The 21,042-nt window shown below is 41.9% G+C and overlaps 2 protein-coding genes across 3 annotated transcripts in view; one reads left to right on the plus strand and one right to left on the minus strand.

Annotated features, from left to right (window-relative positions):
• Positions 1-231: 231 nt before the first annotated feature.
• Spryd7 (SPRY domain containing 7) lies at positions 232-17,139 on the minus strand. The gene is made up of 5 exons (XM_036198471.1): positions 16,857-17,139; positions 12,263-12,379; positions 9,112-9,278; positions 3,616-3,718; positions 232-1,155 (listed from the first exon to the last, which is right to left on the minus strand). The coding sequence occupies exons 1-5, from the start codon at positions 16,960-16,962 to the stop codon at positions 1,058-1,060; spliced, it is 591 nt and encodes a 196-aa protein (XP_036054364.1). The 5' UTR covers positions 16,963-17,139; the 3' UTR covers positions 232-1,057.
• Positions 17,140-17,318: 179 nt separating this feature from the next.
• Trim13 (tripartite motif containing 13) overlaps positions 17,319-21,042 on the plus strand; it is a 41,942-nt gene continuing 38,218 nt past the window's right edge. The window contains exons 1-2 of one of the 2 annotated variants that reach the window (XM_036199630.1): positions 17,319-17,395; positions 19,041-19,121. The gene's annotated coding sequence lies outside the window, so the exon portion shown is untranslated. The remainder of the gene's footprint in view (positions 17,396-19,040; positions 19,122-21,042) is intronic. The other variant, XM_036199631.1, reaches the window with a different exon arrangement.

The following is a 21,042-nucleotide window of genomic DNA, read 5'->3' on the forward strand; positions in this document are numbered from 1 at the left end:
ATTCTAGCGCCCATGTGTTCCCTGCTCCACGCACATGCGCCATACCACTTGTGATGCATCCTGACTATGCTTATCGGAGAAGGAGAATGTACTGAAGATGTGGTTACTTCAGTCAGGGTGTTAACTAAAGGACAGGGACTCATAAGACCAAAGGCTCAGGATCATCAGGACTCACCTCAAAACTTCTAAAATTATTACCATGTAATAAACAAAACAGGAGAATGTTTTAAATATAATATTGAATAATCCTTAATAAGTGTTTATTATTCCTTACAGCAAACATACAATTAGATTTTTTTGATAGGGTCTCCCTACATAGTCCTTGCTGCCCTGATATTCAAACTTAATATATGAACCAGGCTAGCCTCAAACTGTCTCCCAAGTGCTGTGTGCCACCACACTTGGCTCATTTAAAGCATCATAACTCTTGTAAATGTCCGCCAATGTACTACGTACATTCAACCACTACTTACTCAGCTTTATGGTTTTCAACAAGATGGTCTGATAACTATAGTTTCTCATCTTTCAAAAAGGCAACAGAAAGCAGTGATATAACACAGCAAAAGCAGCAGTCTGTTTTAAGAAAAGTGGTCCATGAACAGAGGAAATATGTCAGCAAAGCTAAGCTGCCAGGTATATAAGCTACTGCCGTTCAGTTTATCACAAAGGACAAGGAGACACAAAACTATTGGCTTAGAAGGACAAAAAAAACCAAAAAACCACTCAGTTACACATTACTGTCAAACAAATACTTTATATAAGAAAAATCCCTTTAAATATTTATATACATGTTACCACGTAATACTGTTAATCAAACCCATGGTTTATTAGTTTAAATAAGATTAAATAAGAGGCCCCAAATGCTGATTTTTCATCACAATGCCTAGACATTTTAAATCCAACTTCAGTATGGTATGATGAATACACGGGTCCCTTAGACAACAGTAAGAAGAGAAATTTCCAGAATGTGTTCTCATCTCTAGATCAGGGAGAGCTTTATTAAGTGGTGAACGCTTGTGTGATGGTGCAGAGGTGCAAGTTTTGAGAACAAACACATTCAGAAGATCTGCTGCTCAAACAATATTTTTTCAAAACCAGGTGGAGGAGTATGATAAAATTCACTGAACTGGCAATCCAAAATTGCACTGTCATCAACTAGAAGAGAGAATAAGAAAGAAATGAAATTAGAAGGATATTCAAATGCACACATAATTATAAAACATACTGTTTTCAGGCAGGGATGTAACTCAGGGAAAGAGCACCTGCTTAGCAACATAAGTCCTGAGTTCTAGCATCATAAAACAATTCTCCTAACATCATAATGTTTAAAATTTTTTAAATTTTTTATGTGCATGGGTATTGGCTTACATGCCCAGTGCCTGGGGAGGACAAAAGAGGGCACTGGATCCCCTGGACCTGGAGTTACAGATGGTTGTGAGCTGAACCCAGGTCCTAACAAGAGCAGCAGTTAGTGCTCTTAACCCTTGAACCACATATACAGTCCTTAATAGCATATTAATTGTCAATAAGAGTAAAAACACCAGCCATCTGGGTTATGAAGTCTTCAAAAATGATTATTCTTTTTTAGTGTGTGTGTGTGTGTGTGTGTGTGTGTGTGTGTAAGTATGTATGTATGTGTGCATGAATGGTACACACTCAGAGTTAGAGGACAACTTTCAGGAGTCAAGTTCTCTCCTTGCACCATGTGGGTCCTGAGGGTTTAACTTAGATGTCAGGGTTGGCCGCAAAGGCTTTCATCTGCTGAGCCATCTAACTGGCCTTGGGTTGCAAAATCTTTAGGTAAAAATACCCACAACAAATTCTGCCAAAAACATATGGAGGTTATCAAAACATTATTAATAATAATCCCAGCCACATATGGTGGTGTATGTCTGCAGTCTCAACTATGTGGAAGGCTGAGGCAGGAGGATCTCCTGAGCTCAGGAGGTTGAGGCAATATGGTAAAACTCTGTCTCTCTCACTCTGTCTCTCTGTCTCTCTCTTTTCTTTTTTTATCTTCTTCTTTTATTTTTTAAGACACTGTTTTTCTGTGCAACTGTCACTGAAAGTGAGTTTAAGGAGAAAAGAGACTACAGGGACACAACTGAAAAGCAAGCCGCCAGCTTTGGTCATCATTAAATATTTATCCCCACGGCTGCACTCCTTCTCACACACTAGCCTATCATTGTTATAAAGGGTCAATAATAGCTTTTACTATAACCCAAATCTAAGAACTTACACAATTAAGGCAATGTTTTAGACAGTAAGCCACAGGCAGAAAAGTCATGTATTTATTGACCTGAAGTTGTCAAGGTAAGTAATAAAAGCAGGACAGAATGATAAAGGCATTAGCTACATGTTTTCAGAGCGACAGAGTTCCTATGTGTCTCTGGCTGGACTGGAACTCTGAGAGATGGATTTGCCTCTGCCGCCCAAGTGCCGAGATTAAAGGTGTGTGCCACCGTGCCTGCCTGAAGATCTTAGAGTTTAGAGATAAGTATAAAGTATTTACTAACAAGATGATATGTCTGACAGATGCCTCAGAGTAATCCAAGGAGGGAAAGAAGTGCTGGGTAGAAGAACCCTGACTGTCTACAGATGGTGATCAAGTACCGAGGGCTCAGTATAATAGTCCCTTTACTTCTGTGAAAGTTTCAATTTCCTAATAAAAAATTAAAGGAATTAAGAGTCATCTACACTGCCTGATTCTTAGGAACCAACTCATACAGAAATGATAGCACCTATACATACCCGCTTATCAAAAGCAAAGCAGTTAACCTGAAATTATTCTAAGTCAAAATTTCTCTCAGAAGAGTGATAATATTTAGGTAATTTTATAAAGACAGTAAATGCTCAATTCACATAAAATTGCCTAGTTCCAAAACACCTGTTACAATTTTCTTTCCTGGTCATCTAATCTTCACTAGTAATTAGTAGAAAAAACTTTGTAAATTCAGTGAAGTTTGAACTTTCTAGAACATAAAACTACACCATAGGTGGCTGGAGAGACGACTTGATGGTTCAGAGCACTAGCTGTTCTTCCAAAGAAGCAGGATTCACTCAGTTCCCAGCACCCAACTGGCAGCTCACAACCATCTGTGACTCCAATTCTTCTGGCATCCTCCGGCACAGGCACACATGTGGTGCACAGACACACACTCAGGCAAAACACAGTCACATAAAATTAAAAACAAACAAACAAATGATATGATAAAAGGGGACGTGGTTGTAGATGGTTAACTACAACCACTATATTTAACAAACTTTTTAATATGTAGGGAATAAACCTGGTGGTAGCACACACCCTTTAATTCCAGCACTTGGGAAGCAAAGGCGGGTGGATTTCTGTGAGTTTGAAGCCAGCCTGGTCTACAAAGTGAGTTCCAGCATGGGCTGTTACACAGAGAAACCCTGTCTTGAAAAACAAAACATATACCTCGTTTATATAGTATTATCCTTAATTCTGCAGATAATGTAATGGTCTGAGTACATTCCACATGAAATGTCCTTATTAGCAACTTGTTCAGACTTCTGAATGATAACTATAAAATTAATATAAATTGCCAAATAACAGTTAACATGTATTACTAATAAATGAGTAACATATTAGCTTACCATACACAACTGGATACACTGTCCCTCGTATACCTGATGCTGGACAATGCATGTTTTTCCCATTCAAATACACATTTAATTCTACATGGTCATATGTAATACCCTATGAAGGAAAGAAATAAATTTAAAGGTAAAAATATAAATGTTGGACAAAAACCTGAATAACCTAAAGCACCAACTGAGAAGCATGCACACAGAAACTAAGTGTGGGGTCACAGGAGCTTTTATCAGGGCTGACAACCTGGCAGACCACTTTAACTAAAACATTACTAGTGATTATAGGGGAGGGGGTTTGCAATCTAAAATTCCAATTGGAGGTTAAACAATGATAAGAGTTTAAATTACAGTATTATATTTAGATAACCTGAATTTTATTATTTAAATAGTAAGGGTAAACTCATTATGTCATGAATACTATTTTAAATCTATAAAGAAAACCTTGGGCAGGGCAGTGGTGGCGCACGCCGTTAATCCCAGCACTCAGGAGGCAGAGCCAGGCGGATCTCTGTGAGTTCGAGGCCAGCCTGGGCTACCAAATGAGTTCCAGGAAAGGTGCAAAGCTACACAGAGAAACCCTGTCTTGAAAAAAAAAAAAAACAAAAAAAAAAAAAAAAGAAAACCTTGGTCTTTCTCTAGAATTTAATCTGATGGGAAAAACACTGTTCTCCATTAGGGACTACCTGTCACTCTTTTCAAGCCATGAAGAGATTAAATGATACCTGTCATTTTCTTTTTAATTTTAATCATTTTTTTTAGAAATATTTTTATTATTTTTGTATCTGGTTATGAATGTTCACATAAGCAGGCAGGTATCCAAGGAGGCCAGAAGAGGACATTGAATCCCCTGGGGCCACCCAACGTGGGTACTAGGAACTGAACTCAGGTCTTTAGAGGAACAAGTACTCCTACCCACAAAGCATCCCCAGACAAGTTGTTTCTAAGAAGTCATACATTTCTCTCTTTTTACCCTGGTCTCAAGGTAAAACCAACATGTACAATTCAATATGAATGATGCTGAGTATCCAGTTAAAAAGAATAGTTTACAGGATTTAAAAAAAAAAAAAAACAACAGAATAAAATGCATTGCTGTATACACTAAAGACGGTTTAAAAGTGACATTGATCATAATGTTAAAGTGTTGAAGGTCACCTGAGACAGTCTGCACTGTGAAGCATTATTCTAGGCTTTCATACTTAGTCATTTAATGCTTACAAGACAGCTATATCCACTTAACAGATGAAGCAGATGAAGCACAGAAAGGTTAAGTAACTTACCTAAGGTTGCATAGCTAGAAGTGGCAGAACTGAGATTGAATCCATAAGGTTGGCTTCAGGACACTCTTACTCACCATGTCATATACATACTACTTTTCTTTAAAGTTGTACAAGACAGGTTGGAATCCCCAGTCAGAAATATGAAATGCTCCAAAACCTGGAACTTTCTGAGCCCTGAGACTACACTGTTATACCACACATGGAAAATTTGAAAACTGAGCCATATAATGGACCACAGTCAAAACAAAGGCACACTAAAAATACTGTGTAATTTAGGCCAGCAAAATGGCACAGCAAGGGAAATACACTTACACAGAACCTGAATCTGATCCTGGACAATGGTAGAAGGAGAGAACTCCTACAAGCGGTCCTCTGAGGGCCACCAGTTCCATGTTATGTGCAAGCCACCCCATACTACAATGTAAATAAAGTTCTAAACACCTTATGGTGATGCACATCTGTAATCCCAGTACTTGGGAGGCAGAAACAGGTGGATCTGAGTTCAAGGCCAGCTTGGTCTACAGAGTGAGTTCCAGGACAGCCAGGATAACATAGTGAGACCTTGTCTCAAAAAACAAAACAAAACAACAAAAAACCACCTTACACTCCAAAGATGCTCAGTGGTCACACTGGCTGTGCCTGTGGAGGACTGGGTTTGGTTCCCAGCACCCACAAGGCAGCTTTAATTCCAGGTCCAGGGATCTGACACCCTCTTCTGGCTGCCACAGGTACTAGGCATGTACATGTGCACATGCACGCAGGAAAAACGTCCAGACAGTTTGAGGCCAGCCTGGTCTACAAAGCAAATTCCAGGAAAGGCGCAAAGCTACACAGAGAAACCCTGTCTCAGAAAGGAAAAAAAAAAAAACACCAAAAACCAAAAACCAAAACCCAAACCAAACCAAACAAACAAAACAAACCGCCCAGACACACAATAAAACAAAATAAAATACATAATACAGATTATCTCTCAGCTGAGTATATAGGTGGATTCCACGCTTACTTAGGTCCCGTCACATCAAGAACTCTCACTGTATATATATATATATATATAAAAGAATTCCCACGTCAAACAAAACTCTGGAGCTGGAAATACTTCTAGTCCAAGTATTTCAGATAAGGCCTAATGAACCTATAGTTACTAACTAGTGGCAACAGCAAATCTTTCTCTTGAAGAATTAAGAACAGAAACACCATGGGTTGGGGAGGCAGCCTATGTGAGACCTGAGCTTTGAGACCCAGTACAACAATAACAGTCATTTTTAAAAAGAAGAATAAACAGAGGCCAGAGAGCGCTTACAAATGATACACACCACACACACACAAAAACAAACAAACAAACAAACAAAAAAACAACCACCACCAAGGATAACTGGACATGGCAGAGAGCTTTCTAGTATGCCCAAAGCTCTAAGTTTGATCCCTGCACACCAAAAGTGGATGTGGTAGTGTATGCCTGTAAGTCTAGAACTTGGGGTAAGGCAGTCTTTGATGAGCTAAAGGTCATTCTATGTAGCTACTTAGCAAGCCTGTGGCCAGTCTGGGCAACAAGGGACCCTCTCTCAATAAAAAACAAACATACACTGAACTACTGATTTGAGGTGGAGTCTCACCCAGTAGCTCCGGCTGGCCTGGAACTCAGTATGTAGAGCTCAGGCAGGCCTTGAATTCCAGGTGATCCTCTTATTTCTGCCCCTCTAGTTCTGTGATTAGAGGGTCACCAAAAGTACATTTGTCACATTTTTAGTAAAGAGGTCTGTTTTCATTTTTAAAAAATCAAAACATAATTACATTAAAAAGAAACAAAAAAAAATGTGATCCTCTTTATGAGACTTTAGTTCAGGCACCCTTCACCACCTTGTGGCAGCTTAATCCATTGCAAATTAAGTTATAAACCAGCCATCTATCAGGATAATAAAACTAAAAAAATGTGGAAAGATGTAGGAATCCCACCTCCTCCAGCCGAGTTCAGTTCAAATATTGTTCAAACCCAGTCTGTTTCTAATATGACATCAAAACCAAGTTTGAGTCTGTCACAGCCACACCATAAAACACAGCAACAGTTTCCTGTCTTACAATCCTCCTTCTGCTGCCACTGTTTACAGCTTCGGACAGGTTATCCGCAAGTGTTAGATAGGAAGATGACACGGTTGGCTCTCCTGACTCTGTATACACTGAATGTTCTAGGTCTTGTTTTTTTTATTAGACCGGGCATGGAAACTCAAAGTCTAATAATAATGTTGACAGACTATGAGTGGCATTTTTAGATCTGTTAATATGTGGTATCAGTCATCTCAATGAATGAGATGGGACAAGAAGGCAAAATATGCATCAGTTCAGTATTACAATGAAGAAAACATCTGTTTCAATTTCATCTTTTATTATAACTAGGTTGACAGCCTCAACTTGACAGCAAAATTCTCTTTCAAGAAATGATCAGTTAGCTGGGCATGGTGGCACACTCTGATGTGTGTCAGCACTCAGAAGGCAGAGAGGCAAGCAGACTGCTGTGATTTCCAGGCTAGCCTGGTCTACACAGTGAGTTCCAGCCCAGTTAGTAGGACTGCATACTGAGATCCTTCCCCCCAATTTTTTTTTTTGAGGATATTCCATATTATAGCTATCTGATAACAACCTAATACACAAAATCAACTAATGTTAGTTTGCTTTTTATGCTCTGATGAACTCCATGACTGAAAGCAACTTGAGGAGGAAAGGGTTTATTTCATCTTACAGCTTATACTCCACCATGATGGGAGTCAGGGCAGGAACATGGAGGCAGGAACTGAAGCAGAGGCGTGGAGGAGTGCTGCTTACTGGCTTGTTTTCCATGGCTCATTCAGCTTGCATTTTATATGATATAGGATCTAGGAACACTTGTGTTGGGATGCCACTGTCCACAGTGTGTTTGACCCTGGCATACCCTCAATTGAGGTCTCTCTTCCCAGATGACCCAAGCTTGTGTCAAGTTGACAAAACAACAAAAAACTAACCAACATACAACTACTTTAAAAAGGAAAAGCAGACTTTATAAGAGTTTATGCCTTTTGTCTCTTTTTCTTTAGCAGGTAATTATTTTCTCTTTTGAGACAGGATCTTGCTATATAAGCCAGGCTGTCCTGAAACTTGCTAAAACTACTAGTACCAACAACCAAACTGAAACAAAAAACTTCTATAAGCAAGCTTTGAGACTGTGTTTTGGACAAGGTCTCACTATGTACCCCTGGTTGGCCTGGAACTCACTATACAGAGTGGGCTATCCTCAAACTCATAGAGATGTCCCTGCCTCTGCCTCCTGACTGCTGGGACTAAAAGAGTGTGTCACCATGTTCTGTTCTAAACCTTGGGATTTTTGAGTCCAGTTCTTTGAAATGTTCTAAAAGTAGAGGCATTTAACAAGATTAAATTTAACAAGGATCAATACTTGCAGTAAAATGCTGTCATTTCTAATATGTTTCTATCTTAGTTAGGGTTTCTATTGCTGTGACAAGACACCATGACCACAGCAACTCTTAAAAAGGAAAACATTTAGCTGGGGTGGCTAACATTTTCAGAGGTTTGGTGCAACATGGTGGTATGCAGGCAGACATGGTGCTAGAGAAGACTCTAAGAGTCCTGAATCTTGACCCTAAGGCAACAGAAAGTGGTCTGAGACAATGGATGTGGCTTGAGCATAGATGAGACCTCAAAGCCCACCTCCACAGTGACACCCTCCTTGACTTCCTCCAACAAGACCACACCCACTCCAACAAAGCCACACCTCCTAATAGTGCCACTCCCTACGAGCTTATGGGGGCAATAACATTCAAACTACCACAGTTCCTAACATTAATAAATGTAAAATATTTTGAGAGATTTCTGGCCTCAAAAATACCTAACATCCTGTAATATGATAAGAAAAGCTTTTAAAATTATGTGTCAAGGTTTGTCTGTGACAGTAGTATATTGCCTAGTAGCCAATCTGTAAATGATCTTGCTTCATGGAAATACAGGGTCAGTCATCTTCATATCCTGGTCTGCCAGCAATTCCAGAAAGGCCTGGGCAGAGAAGCTGAGGTAGCAGTATCTGGCAAGTGTTCTCTCTGGAAATGGTACTACCTCATTAGACCCAATCCCAGGGCTTTGGAATAAAAATTACAACCTGCCATGTAAAACCATGTCTAGTCAAAACAACTCAGGTTTAATAATTTACAATAGACGGGAACTCTACCAGGAGACTCACCACTACATCTCCCTCCTGAGGAAGGCTGTTTGCTGGCAGTCTGTTTTTTTCTTCGTTGTTGTGGTACAGGGCTCCATCATTTCTCATCACCAGACTATGCATGTCTCGGCCAAGAGGAATCTGGTTCAAGTTAACTTTCTGAGTTGCAACACCTATACCCCAGATTCCTAAAAATACAAGTTTAAATATATCACAAATCTGAAGAACACAAATGAAAAAGTTATTTTAAAAGGAAATACTTTCTCTCTCCCTCTCTCTCTCTCTCTCTCTCTCTCTCTCTCTCTCTCTCTCCCCCTTCCTCTCTCTTCTAATCAGGTCTCACTATGTAGCTCTGGCTGGCTTGGACTTGTAACTCACTATGTATACTGACTGGGTTGGCCTTGGATTCAGAGAAATACCTGCCTTGGCTCCTGAGTGCTGGGATTAAGGGTAAATCCTTGTGTTTTGTAAAGCAAACCTTTTAAAAAGCAGATTGCAGGGCCAGAGTGATGGTTCAGCCGACAGTGACAAACCTGAAGAGCAGGTGAAAGTGAAAGGACAGGCCAGCAGATTCTTTAGCGGAGCTCCGATTTCCACACCCCACCAGACCATATACACACACAACAATAACAAAGTTTTCTTGAAGTAAGCTGCAAAGTATGCGAAGTTCTCTATAGGTAAACTAGGAGGCTAAGAGCTGTATTGCTGAGGTTCACACAATCACAGCTATGTTATCTTGGGCAAAGTACTTAACGTCCCTAGTTCCTTTCTGTTGAGTCTAACAGTACTTGTGAGGTGTGGTAGTTTGAATGAGAAGGCCCCCATAAGGCTTATATTTGAGTGCTTGGTCTGCAGTGGGTAGACTGTTTAGACAGGGTTAGGAGGTCTGGCATGTGGCCTTGTGGAGGAGGTGTGTCACTGGGGGCAGGCTTGGAGATTTCAACAGCCCACACCAGGCCCAGAATCTCTGTCTTTGCCTCCTGCCTATGGATAAGATGTCAGCTCTCAGCTATTGCTCCAGCAGCAAGCCTGCCTGCCTGCCACCATGCTCCACTCCATGAGGATCACTCTGAAACTGTAAGCAAGTCCCAATACAGTAGAGGGCACCAGATCTCGTTACAGATGGTTGTGAGCCCATGTGGGTGTTGGGAATTGAACTCAGGACCTCTGGAAGAGCAGTCAGTGCTCTTAACCTCTGAGCCATCTCTCCAGCCCCTCAGTACCTACTTTTATAAGTTAACTTGGTCATAGTGTCTCTTCTCAGCAATAGAACAGTAGCTAAGACACAAGGAAAAGATATAGGACTACCCAAACACAGCACTTAGGATAGGCTAAGAAGTTTTTTTGTTTTTGTTTTTGTTTTTTTTAAATGAGCAACTAAAGCACACATTGGGTATTTAAAAAATGCTAGTTATTACCATTACTATTTTCTCTTAAGATTTTTTTTTAAAGCACTGTAGGGCTAGAGGTGGGAGCACACTTTGTGGTAGACTTGGCCTTGGGCTGAATTCCCAGCAAAGCACACTCCTGCCCTGCTCTGTTTCTAAGAAATGTGAGGTTACTGTCTTTAGTTAAATTTATGATTAACAAGTATATATGCTATGAACAATAACATAAAGAACACAAAGGTTAAACATGAATAAGAGACACAATCATTTTCTTAACGCTGGGGATCTAAATCCAGCACCTCACACACACCAGGTGTGTTACCACCAAATTATATCTCCAGAAGCAGGCATTCTCTTTCCCAGCCAAACAAAATACCTAGTGTCCTAGACTTTTCCTCAAGCTGCCACCTTTCAGTTTTCATTAAAATCAGAAGAAATGCTACACATGGAAGGAGGTTTGAATTCTATGCTGTTAATACTCTTTCTGGATTGACTGAATCCATCAGAAAGCCGAGTGCATGTCTGGATCTGACTGACATCAGAAATACTCTGACCTATGTACAGTTCTTCTCCCCAGAGACAACTGTGAGGATGACCCAGGTGACAATAGTGACTTTATAGCATCTGCAGACAGGGTTCTGCAGTCTCCTTACTCCGAAGGACTGTGTACCGGATGACTAACGCTCCAAGAACCATCTGTCCCAGGATGGCATGTGGAGAATATCCCTGACAGAAAAATCCACATCTCATTTTTTACTAGGCTTGAGGCTCAAACATTATTTGCTTCTTTTATGAAGAAAAAATATATTTGGGAAAACAACAGTCCACAGCCACTGAGAAAACTTACAATAGCACAGTGGACAGACTTGGATTTACGTCATTTACTTTAAAAAACAAAACAAAACAGCATTAATCTACTTTAAAAAACCAGCTCCAGAAGTACCATATTGTTTACGGAACAGGATTCACTTATTTCATATAGTCTTCTTACTCTGCACTTAGGCCACTCATGAAGATTTCATGGTTTTTTTGTTTTTTTGCTTTTTTTTTTTTTGAGCTGAGGATCGAACCCAGGGCCTTGCGCTTGCTAGGCAAGCGCTCTACCACTGAGCTAAATCCCCAACCCGATTTCATGGCTTTTACTAAAAACAAAAACGCACCAATCTCCCCACATGTAATACTGCTATAAGTTATGAACCTAATATAATTCAAGAAACTCCTTAAGTGGTAAGAGAGAAGTGTCCTCTCGAAGGCCCAGGCGGATCCCTGCTGGTGGATTCCCCCATGGAGAAGTGACTGTGTTGGGGGTTCCTACCATTGAGGGGTTATTCGTAGTGTGGTGGGGTACCAGAAGGTTGTGAAGGTAGGAAGTAGGGATGGTTGGAGGAAGGCGGCTACTGGAAGCATGCCTTTGCAGAGTCTATCTTGTCCCCGCCCCTTCCATGCCATTACTGTTTGCTCTCGTGAGGCGGGTAACTTCTGCAAAACCAGTCTTTCCCCATGATTTTCTGCCTCACTGTGGCTGGGTAACAACAGAGCCAGTGACCATGAACCTCAGAAATGAAGAACCACAATAAATCCTTCCTCTTGAAGCTGTTTTCTGGGGTAGTGTGTTGCAAACTGACTAATGTAGCCTGGATCACAGAGGGAAGACTTCAGTCCTGTATAGAAGAGTTCGTGACTTTTCTCAACCATTTCCTGAATTGTTTTCATAATCAAAATTATCTTGGATATTCTAAATAACTAATGTTTAACAGTTAAGTACAATTATAAACCATACGAACCAGTAGACTGGATTTTGAACTCAAAGTAGCTTTTGTTCTGATGTAGAGGCGCACTGGCTAAACACCCTCCGGTGCCGCAGATTCTTCTTCCATTTTTCACAATGACGACATCTGTTCCTAAACAACACACACAGACAGCATGTCACCATCAATCTGTATACTAACTGTGTGCATAAGAGCGGCCAGGAAGGGAGAGGGCGGGTAAGCGCACGAGTGTGGTGATTAAAGGTCAGTGCAATGTCTTCCTCCACAGCTTTCCACATTATTTTCTGAGATGGCACCTGGAGGTCACCCATTGGTTAGACTGGCTGGCCAGTGAGCCGCTTGGACCTTCTTGTTTTGGCCTATCAGTGCCTCAATTGCAGACATGTACTGTCATGCTCAGCTTTTTGTGTGGGTGCTGGGGAATCCAAACACAGCAAGCACTTTACCCACAAAGCTATTGCCCCATCCCCTGTTCAGTAACTCAGACAACAACAACAACAAACCAGGAATATTATAAGTCTCCTGAAGTATGGGGAATATTGATAAGTTATTTTAAATACTCAGTTTTCTACTTTTTGAGAGACTGATTATATATAATATTCATTTGTAGCAACAAGTCTTTTTCAATTAAGTTGTTTCAAATAAACTAAATTATGCTGACCATTTAAATTATTTGTAAGGGGTCAATGAGATGACTTATCTGGTAAAGGCACTTGCCACCAAGCATGATGACCACCGGAATTTGATCTCAGGAACCCACAGGTTGAACTGACACTCAGAAGGTGTCCTCGGACTTAATATAAAAGTCATGGCATGTGTGTACCCCATACACGCACACAAAATAAATAAAATGTCTAACATTTATGCCGGGCGGCAGTGGCACAGGCCTTTAATCCCAGCATTTGTGAGGCAGAGCCAGGTGAATCTCTGTGAGTTCGATGCCAGCCTGGTCTACAAAGCAAGATCCAGGACAGGCACCAAAACTACACAGAGAAACTCTGTCTCAAAAAAATAAAAAAATAAAATAAAAACATGTATAAGTAAAAGTATAAGTAAAACTCATTTAATTTTTAACCAATAAACAGATTTGATAATTTCACAATTTTCATTTAAGCCAAACCATAAACACTTAAAAAACACTTAGTATATTGGTACAATTTTCAATTCTAACCAACTGCATTAAGACAATCTATTAAAAGACAGCTGAGGGTCTACTAGACAGAAGGCATTAACCACCAGTTTTATACTTACTCCTCCTCCTCACACTGGAGTGGTCAGGTAAGAGCAGAGGAGTAAGTACATCTGGCTTCATGCTGAATTGGCTGACACTGAAAAGTACTTAGTTTTTGGATCTTAACATGTTCACTAAGAAAGCTTCTGTTAGGCACATGGCAAAAATGTAAGCAAGTTGTTTGTTTTGAGACAGGGTCTCTCTGTATTGTCTGTACTAGACTCAAACTTTTGACTCTCTTGCTCTTGTGATGGGATTACAGATGTGTTCCACAACGCCTCACTATAAATAAGATCTTAACATCATTAAACACACTTTTTTTTCATAGAAAATTTTAGTTTCATCTCAACTTCATAGACGACAATAAAATAATACTGCTTTTGAAATGTGAACCTACTAGTACTTTGTTTCTGAATTTTGGCTTAGGAAAACAAGTCCATCAGAGATCATAAAGAGCCAGCACAATTCCTATATGTAAGAAAAATCCTTTAACATTAATACACATGACTCCCAAGGTCTATGGCCATTATTATTTCCTCACCTGTAATAAAGCCATAAGCCAAGCAGATACAAATATTAGGACTAGGTGGCACTCCTCCAGAGTGGCTAATAAAACTAGACAACAGTAATAAAGGGCTGAGTTCCTACTTAAACAAAACAAAATAATCACTCTAAACCGGCCCTTTCAAGATCATATACTGTTACGGTTAAGTAGATTTTTTTTTTGTTTGTTTGTTCAATTAAAATTTTAAGGGCTGACACCTGCCACAAAGCCTGAGGATACCTGAGTTTGACCCCTGGAACACACATGGTAGGAGAAAACTAACTCCTGTAAGTAGTCCTCTGACCTCCATATACACTCACTCTCTCTCTCTCTTTCTCTCTCTCTCTCTCTTTGATAAAACCCAATTTCTGAGCTGGAGAGATGACTCAGCAGTCTCAGGCACTTGCACCAGATCTAACAACCCTCCATGTGTTGACTGGAGAGTGTACTTCCACATCACAATCCATAGAAGGAAGACAGGAAGGTCCTTGAGGCAGGAAGTGAAGCAGAGGCCACAGAGGAGCTCAACATGCTTTCTTATGCAACTTGGGACAACCTGCCCAGGGATGGCATCACCCTGAAGTCCACAACAATCACTGGTCAAAACAAAATAAAACAAAACAAAACAAACCCTACAAACTTGCCTACAGTAGACAATCTGGATGGAGGCAAGTTCCCAAGTAACTTTAGCTTGTGTCAAGTTGTCAAAAATAAATAACAATAACAAAACATAACCAGAACAAGTACTGTCCCTTTCAAAACAGCTACCCTGAAAGGCATCTGTTTCTAAAAGACCTAATTTACAATTAAAAGAGTCAATGAAAATATGTCCAAAACTCCAAAATAGTCTTAAGTAATGCAATATCGATTGTACATTTCCTAAAAAGAAAAAAAAAAAGAAAAAGAAAGAAAACAAGTTGGATATGGTGGTACACATCTGTGGTCATAGATATGTGGAAGGCTGAGGGGGCAGTTAGGCTTTAGCCTAGGAATTGGAGACAACCTGAACAATATAAAGAGACTGACCCCTTTAAAAACAAAGTAACAACAAACCCAACAAAACAAGCAAAAATGAAATAAGTATGAAACAAAAAAACCCAAATATATTCTTTAGGTTTTGTAATTTTTCCATATCCAAATACATACAGTATGTTTCTCATGTTTCCAACTTAAGATCAATTCATGTTTGAATCATTCTTCTAATGCAACATTCCTCTTTCTTTTTATTGTGGTTCTCATATCAAGCTTTTCTGTGTTTGAAGAGTTAGAATTTATTGGAAGACAAGAAAAAACTTTGTGGGCAGTGGTGGCGCACGCCTTTGATCCCTGCACTTGGGAGGCAGATCTCTGTGAGTTCCAAGCCAGCTAGGTCTACAACTACACAGAAAAACCCTGTCTCAAAAAAAAAAGCCAAAACAAAAAACAAACAATAACTTCCATGGAAGAAAAGAAATTGGGAGATGAGATCACTGTGCTACACTCAGGACCTGAGGGTGATTGCTAGATAACACTGTAGAAAGGGAAACAGTAGATCATACTAAAGAAGACAGAGATCCGAGATCATGTTCTACAGAACAGAGAGCACAGCAGAGGCTCAAAAGTCCACGAAAGTCTTCAATTGTTAACACAAACTGTCTTGTTACCATGTTCGTCCAGTGAGTGAGTAAACTAAATAGAAATGTTTCCTGAGAGAAAGTACAAGATCTGAACATCTACTGTCTATAGTGATGGGTAAGAAAGAATTTAGCAGAATGGTGGTGTCAGAATTTGGGAGGCAGAGTCAGGAGGATCTCCATGAATTCAAGGCCAGCCTGGTCCACAGATCCAGGCCAGCCAAGGCTACACAGACAAACAAACAAACAAACAGAATTTAAAGGCATTTATTTAAATACCGAGACTCTGTACCACACTAGAAACTTAGAATTAAAGTACTGTAAGTTTGTATTGGTATTGTACAAGGTACTGAACAATGACTGCATATTATTTTGCAATAGAAAATATAATGGGCAATGTTTCCAGAATTGTAGATTATCCGGGCTGAAGAGAGTTTTGCTATAAATATTAAGAATGCATGTGTTACTTAAATACACAGTCCTTTAGACAATGAGGTACTTGGGGACATCAAAAGTGCACTAGTTTATTGTAATAATCCACAAAAAGACAGTAACTGAAATAGTTATATTGGGAAATCTCTCCTGCCTGGACAATATTTCAGAAGCTTGGAAATATATGGGGGGAAAAAAATCTAAAAAGTGAAGTAATGGTGTATGGGAAAAGATGCTACGGAGGGGAAGAAGAATATTGGATGAGAAATTATTAAGCCATTGGGAACTGGAAAGAAAACAACGTAGACGAGAAGGAGCAAAGTGCTGTTCTGTTTTGCAATCGCTTGATCCGAAGGCAAGAGGAGCGTGAGATGAAATTACAGCGATCCCAACAGTGACTAAGGAGTCCAGCCATGGAGATCTTTGTGGGAGCGGTACGGAAGGACCTGAGGTGCTGCTGCTCCTGCCTTCTGCAACCGGCCTTGTTCGGGCTTCAGGGAGCGAGGGGGAAATTACTGCCCCAGAACAAGCTTCAGCCTCTATCCCCTAGTGCTGAAGACAGGATTCTGCAAACACGGGGTGACACCCGACACCCTGGCACGGACGGCGGGCGCCCCCGCATTCCTCACCTGGGAACACCTGACTCCTCGGATGGAGTCAACCTCCCCGGCTCGGTGGCCGCAGCCAGCGAGGCCACGGGGTGTCCGGGCGGCTGCGTGGTCACGTGGTCCCCGCCCCCCTTGCCCGCGGGCCCCCACGGGCCGTTGGGTCCAGTCGATAGGCCCTTACCCATGTGCTGCGTGTCCAGCTGTACGGCCGGCATCTCCTTGAGAGGAATGTGGCCGGTCCCGCCGTCCCTGCAGCAGCGCAGGCAGCACCAGGCCGACGCGGCCATGGCGCAGCTACACAGCCCCGCCGCTCCGCCCGTGCCCGAGTGTTTCTGGGTCGCGGGAGCTTCGCAGCCCGCACAGCTACGCCCCGGCGGGGAGGCGAAGCCACGGCTGAGGAAAGGTTCCTGGTGAAGAAGCGAGGACTGCCTGGAGGGGTGGGGCGGGGCGGAGCGGGGCGGGGCGGGGCCGGGCCGGAGGTGGGCGGGGCCGACCGACTGCGGGCAGGCAGGGCGGTGTTCGGAGCTGGGCGGGGCCAGTGGCCTGATTTACTGGGAGGGGGCGGGGCCGGTGGCTGACGGATGGGAGAGGGCGGGAGCTGCTGTATTTCCGGAAGTGGGCGGGGCCAGTGGCCTGTCGGATTTGGGGGCAGGCGAAGCGGCGTGCGCCTGCGTGCTGCGATGTCGTCCCCTGTCTCGAGGCGGCCCCTGACGCTAACAGGTGAGTGGCTGGGAGCCGCTCGGGTTCTCCGAGGCTGTGATTCTGTTGGTTTGTCTTGCCGTGCTGCCCAGGGTCTGGAACTCCCGGCCTCCATTGTAGCTCCGTGCTGCTGCCTCGTGGTTCCGTACTGCCCGTGTGTGTGTGTGTGTGTGTGTGTGTGTGTCAGGGTGTGTGTGTGTGTCAGGGTGTGTGTGTGTGGTGTGTGGTTGGGGGGGGCATGGGGCTCCGCAGTGATTTTTTAGGGCGAGTTGACAGTAGCAGATCTGCTTTGGGGAAGGAGCTAATAAAACGTAAAACGCCCGGAGTTTTCCCAGCGAGCGAGCGCCGGGGCTCTCGGCACCTTGCTAGTCGGGTGCACTGCTCTGTGGACGTGAGGCAGGGCTCCCCGGTGGCGCCGGAGCACTTTCCGTGCAGGGGCGCTCATCGCTGGGCTTGTTGCTGTGCTGACCCAGGATCTGCAGGCGGCCAGCCCTGTGAATGGACCAGGGAAGGCGGGGCACGACTTTTTAAAAAGTCATTTCTGTGTTCACGTGCGCACGATGTTCAGGCGCTCTCCTGCCACGGCGAAGTCAGAGGACAACTTTTGGATATAGGTTTTCTTTTCCCACCTTGGGGATCGAATTCGGGCCTCCAGGCTTGCTTTAGTGGCAGAGCCATCTCGCCGGCTCCTGATAGGCCACGTCCATGCTCAGCTCCCTGGTGCACCGAGAATTACTTACTAGAAGTGTGAAAGGAATCCAGGGAGGCACTCTGAAGGGAAACTCGGAGTTCTTCCTGATACCACAAAGGCGGCCCCACCGGTGGCCACTTGTCATCTCCCTCATCACTGAGATCATCCTTCAGACACCATCTGGTGTCCAACAGAATCTGGCTCAAATGTTTCCACCCTGAAAGTTTTCCTGGGGTTCATCAAATCCTGGGAAACTGAATATCAATTCCCTATTTATTCATTTATTTGTTTGTTTGTTTGTTTGTTTTTCAAGACAGGGTTTTCCTCTGTGTAAAGGCTCTGGCTGTCTTTGGAACTTACCTTGTAGACCAAGCTGGCCTCAGACTCACAGAGATCTGCCTCCCCATGCCTCCAGAGTGTTGTGATTAAAAAGGCATGCACCACCACCACCACCACCACCACCACCACCAGGCACATTCCCAATTCATAAGTAATGGTTTTCCATACCTAACTTTTTAGTCACCTGAGTATGAATATCCTTTATGGAGATTTTTATCTATAGAATGAGGGAAATTTTCAGGCTTTGGTCTGTTTTCTATTTATAAAAATATTTTCATTATAATACTAAGGAAAATATCCAAAGCTTGTACTTTGAGATTTAGTTACTACAGAATTAATATCCAGAGTAATTGCTAAAATGATTGAGGGCTGCTCCTGCCCTTCATTGCCTATGTACCTTTGAAGTATTGTCTTGGTAATCATTTTCTACACACACACACACACACACACACACACACACACACACACACATGTATGACAGAATCCTTGCATATTTCAAGGCAAATACTTTCCCCACTTTATAAGTGAAGAAATAGACTTAGATTAAATGACTGTGCAATTTCATAAGGGTAGAAAATATAGAAAGCAGGATTCAAAACCCAGGGTTCTGACTCCAACCTGTATTTACTTCACCAGATCGTGTTGCCTCTGGAATTCTGAAGTTCAAACTTAGAATTCAAGCTACAACCCTCTGAAAATGATCAGTTTAAAATGCAAGTTTGTACCTCATGTTTTGTGTGTTTTATTAGTCTCCACTTTAGCTAATCTGCTATAACTTATGTGTAAAGAATAAAATTGTTTTATAAACTACACCTGTTGCTTAGAAGTGTTATTAAAAGTAGTACATGTATTAGATGTGTAATAATCTGTCACATCTTCAAACGAAGACTGTTAAATGGCTGTGAATAGGCCAGTAATGTAGAGAGGCAGAAATCCTGGTTGGAAAAGAAATCTGTCAGGGCGCTGCCCAACATACTTTGCCCTTACAATCGAAACTCAGGTGTACTCAGCAGAATGAAGCAAGCAAAACCGGTTAGCTCTTGGAGCAGACTTTCCAGTCTTGGCAGGTGAATGAGTATGAGCTCATGGACTTTCTTATATCTGGCTTCTATTCTGTTTATTACTTTCAAAGGTGTTACCAGTTCTTTTTGTATTTTGACAGTCTTTACCATCACTTTAAATAACAACCACAAAGAGAACCTACAAACGTTTTCAGCAGTTAGAAAGTTGTTTAAGTCAAAAGCAGTAATGAAGAACGACAACCAGGCAAAAAATTCCATCTGCCTCCCTGATGTGTGCTCCAAACAGGTGAACTGATAGGATAATAACGTATGGCATGTGGCTGATGGTCAACTGTAAACATGCTGGGGATTTCCTCTGATGGCTTTTGTGGAAGACAGACACTCTGTGCTGGGTCATGAAAACAAACTGTTTTCATCATTTATCAGTTTTTAACTTTGTGGACTCAACCATGTTTTAGATTCTTAAAAATTATAAATAGTAACAAACCAACCCCTACTTCTGTAAACTAGCATGTTTCTGGTGGCTGTGACCCAGTCACAGTTATGTTTTGAAGTAAGGTTAGCTGGACCTTTATCTAGTGCTTCTGAAGGTCAGGCGCCGATCAAAGTGCTTTTTGTAAACTGACAGTCCCCTGTGGGGAAAAGTCATTATTTTACAGACAGGGAGTCTGAGAAGCACACCCACAGCCCCATTCTCCAAGGATGGCACTGCATTCAAACCATGCAGTTTGGCTTTTACGCCTTTATTCCTAGGCACTTTGTAAACTGTCTGCCTAGGGTACTATGTTTAAAGATACATTCTATCACTGGGCGGTGGTGGCACATGCTTTTAATCCCAGCAATTGGGAGGCAGAGGCAGGTGAATCTCTGAGTTCAAAGCCAACCTGGTCTACAGAGTGAGTTCTAGGACAGCCAGGACAACACAGAGAAACTCTGTTTGGGGGGGGGGGAGGAGAAGAATACATTCTACCATTGTTTGAATATGAAATGTAACCTACAGTCTTATATGTTTGAACACTAACCCTCCCCTGGTGGGTGCCCCATTTTAGTAGTTTGTAGAGCCTTTGAGACTGACCTAGCTAGCAGAAGTGGGCTACTGTGGGCAGCTTTTGAAGGTTCCAGCTAGAGCTGACCTTTTCCTCATCTGTATCCTCGGACTCCTTCCACCACAGATGGAGCTGCCCAGGTCTGAACCCTCCTGTACTATTAGCAAAGTAAATCCTTTCTTCCTGAGTTGTACTTGTCGGGGACCTTGTCACAGCAACTCAAGAGGTGGCTAGTATGACAGTTATTTTTATTCCCTTCAAGTCTTTACCCCAAATGTTGACATTTCAATTTATCTGGTGTTAATTATACTCATTTAATTCAAATTTACTGAATTATAAAGTTTTATATATATATCACAACCAAAAATATAAATTTGATTTTTGGTTGTGAGCCTAGCCTATAATGGCTGAGCCAGCTCTCCAGTTCCCAAATAGACATTTTAAAATGAAAATTTTTGTACTTCATTGAATTACTGTCATTAGTTGGCTTAAAAATGCTCTATTAGCAGCACCAATGAACATTACTCATTCCTCACAGGACGTCTTTAAAGGTTACTTAATATTTTTAAT

This window comes from Onychomys torridus, chromosome 9, assembly GCF_903995425.1.
Source record: "Onychomys torridus chromosome 9, mOncTor1.1, whole genome shotgun sequence".
NCBI classification, from domain to species: Eukaryota; Metazoa; Chordata; class Mammalia; order Rodentia; family Cricetidae; genus Onychomys; species Onychomys torridus.

Coding starts and splice junctions, on each gene's coding strand:
- Spryd7 (XM_036198471.1), bottom strand. CDS start 16,962: ATGGCCGCGTCGGCCTGGTGCTGCCTGCGCTGCTGCAGGGACGGCGGG. Junction 12,380..16,856: donor GCTGGACACGCAGCACATGG/GTAAGGGCCTAT, acceptor TGTGTTGTTTAG/GAACAGATGTCGTCATTGTG. Junction 9,279..12,262: donor GTTCAAAATCCAGTCTACTG/GTTCGTATGGTT, acceptor TTGTATTTTTAG/GAATCTGGGGTATAGGTGTT.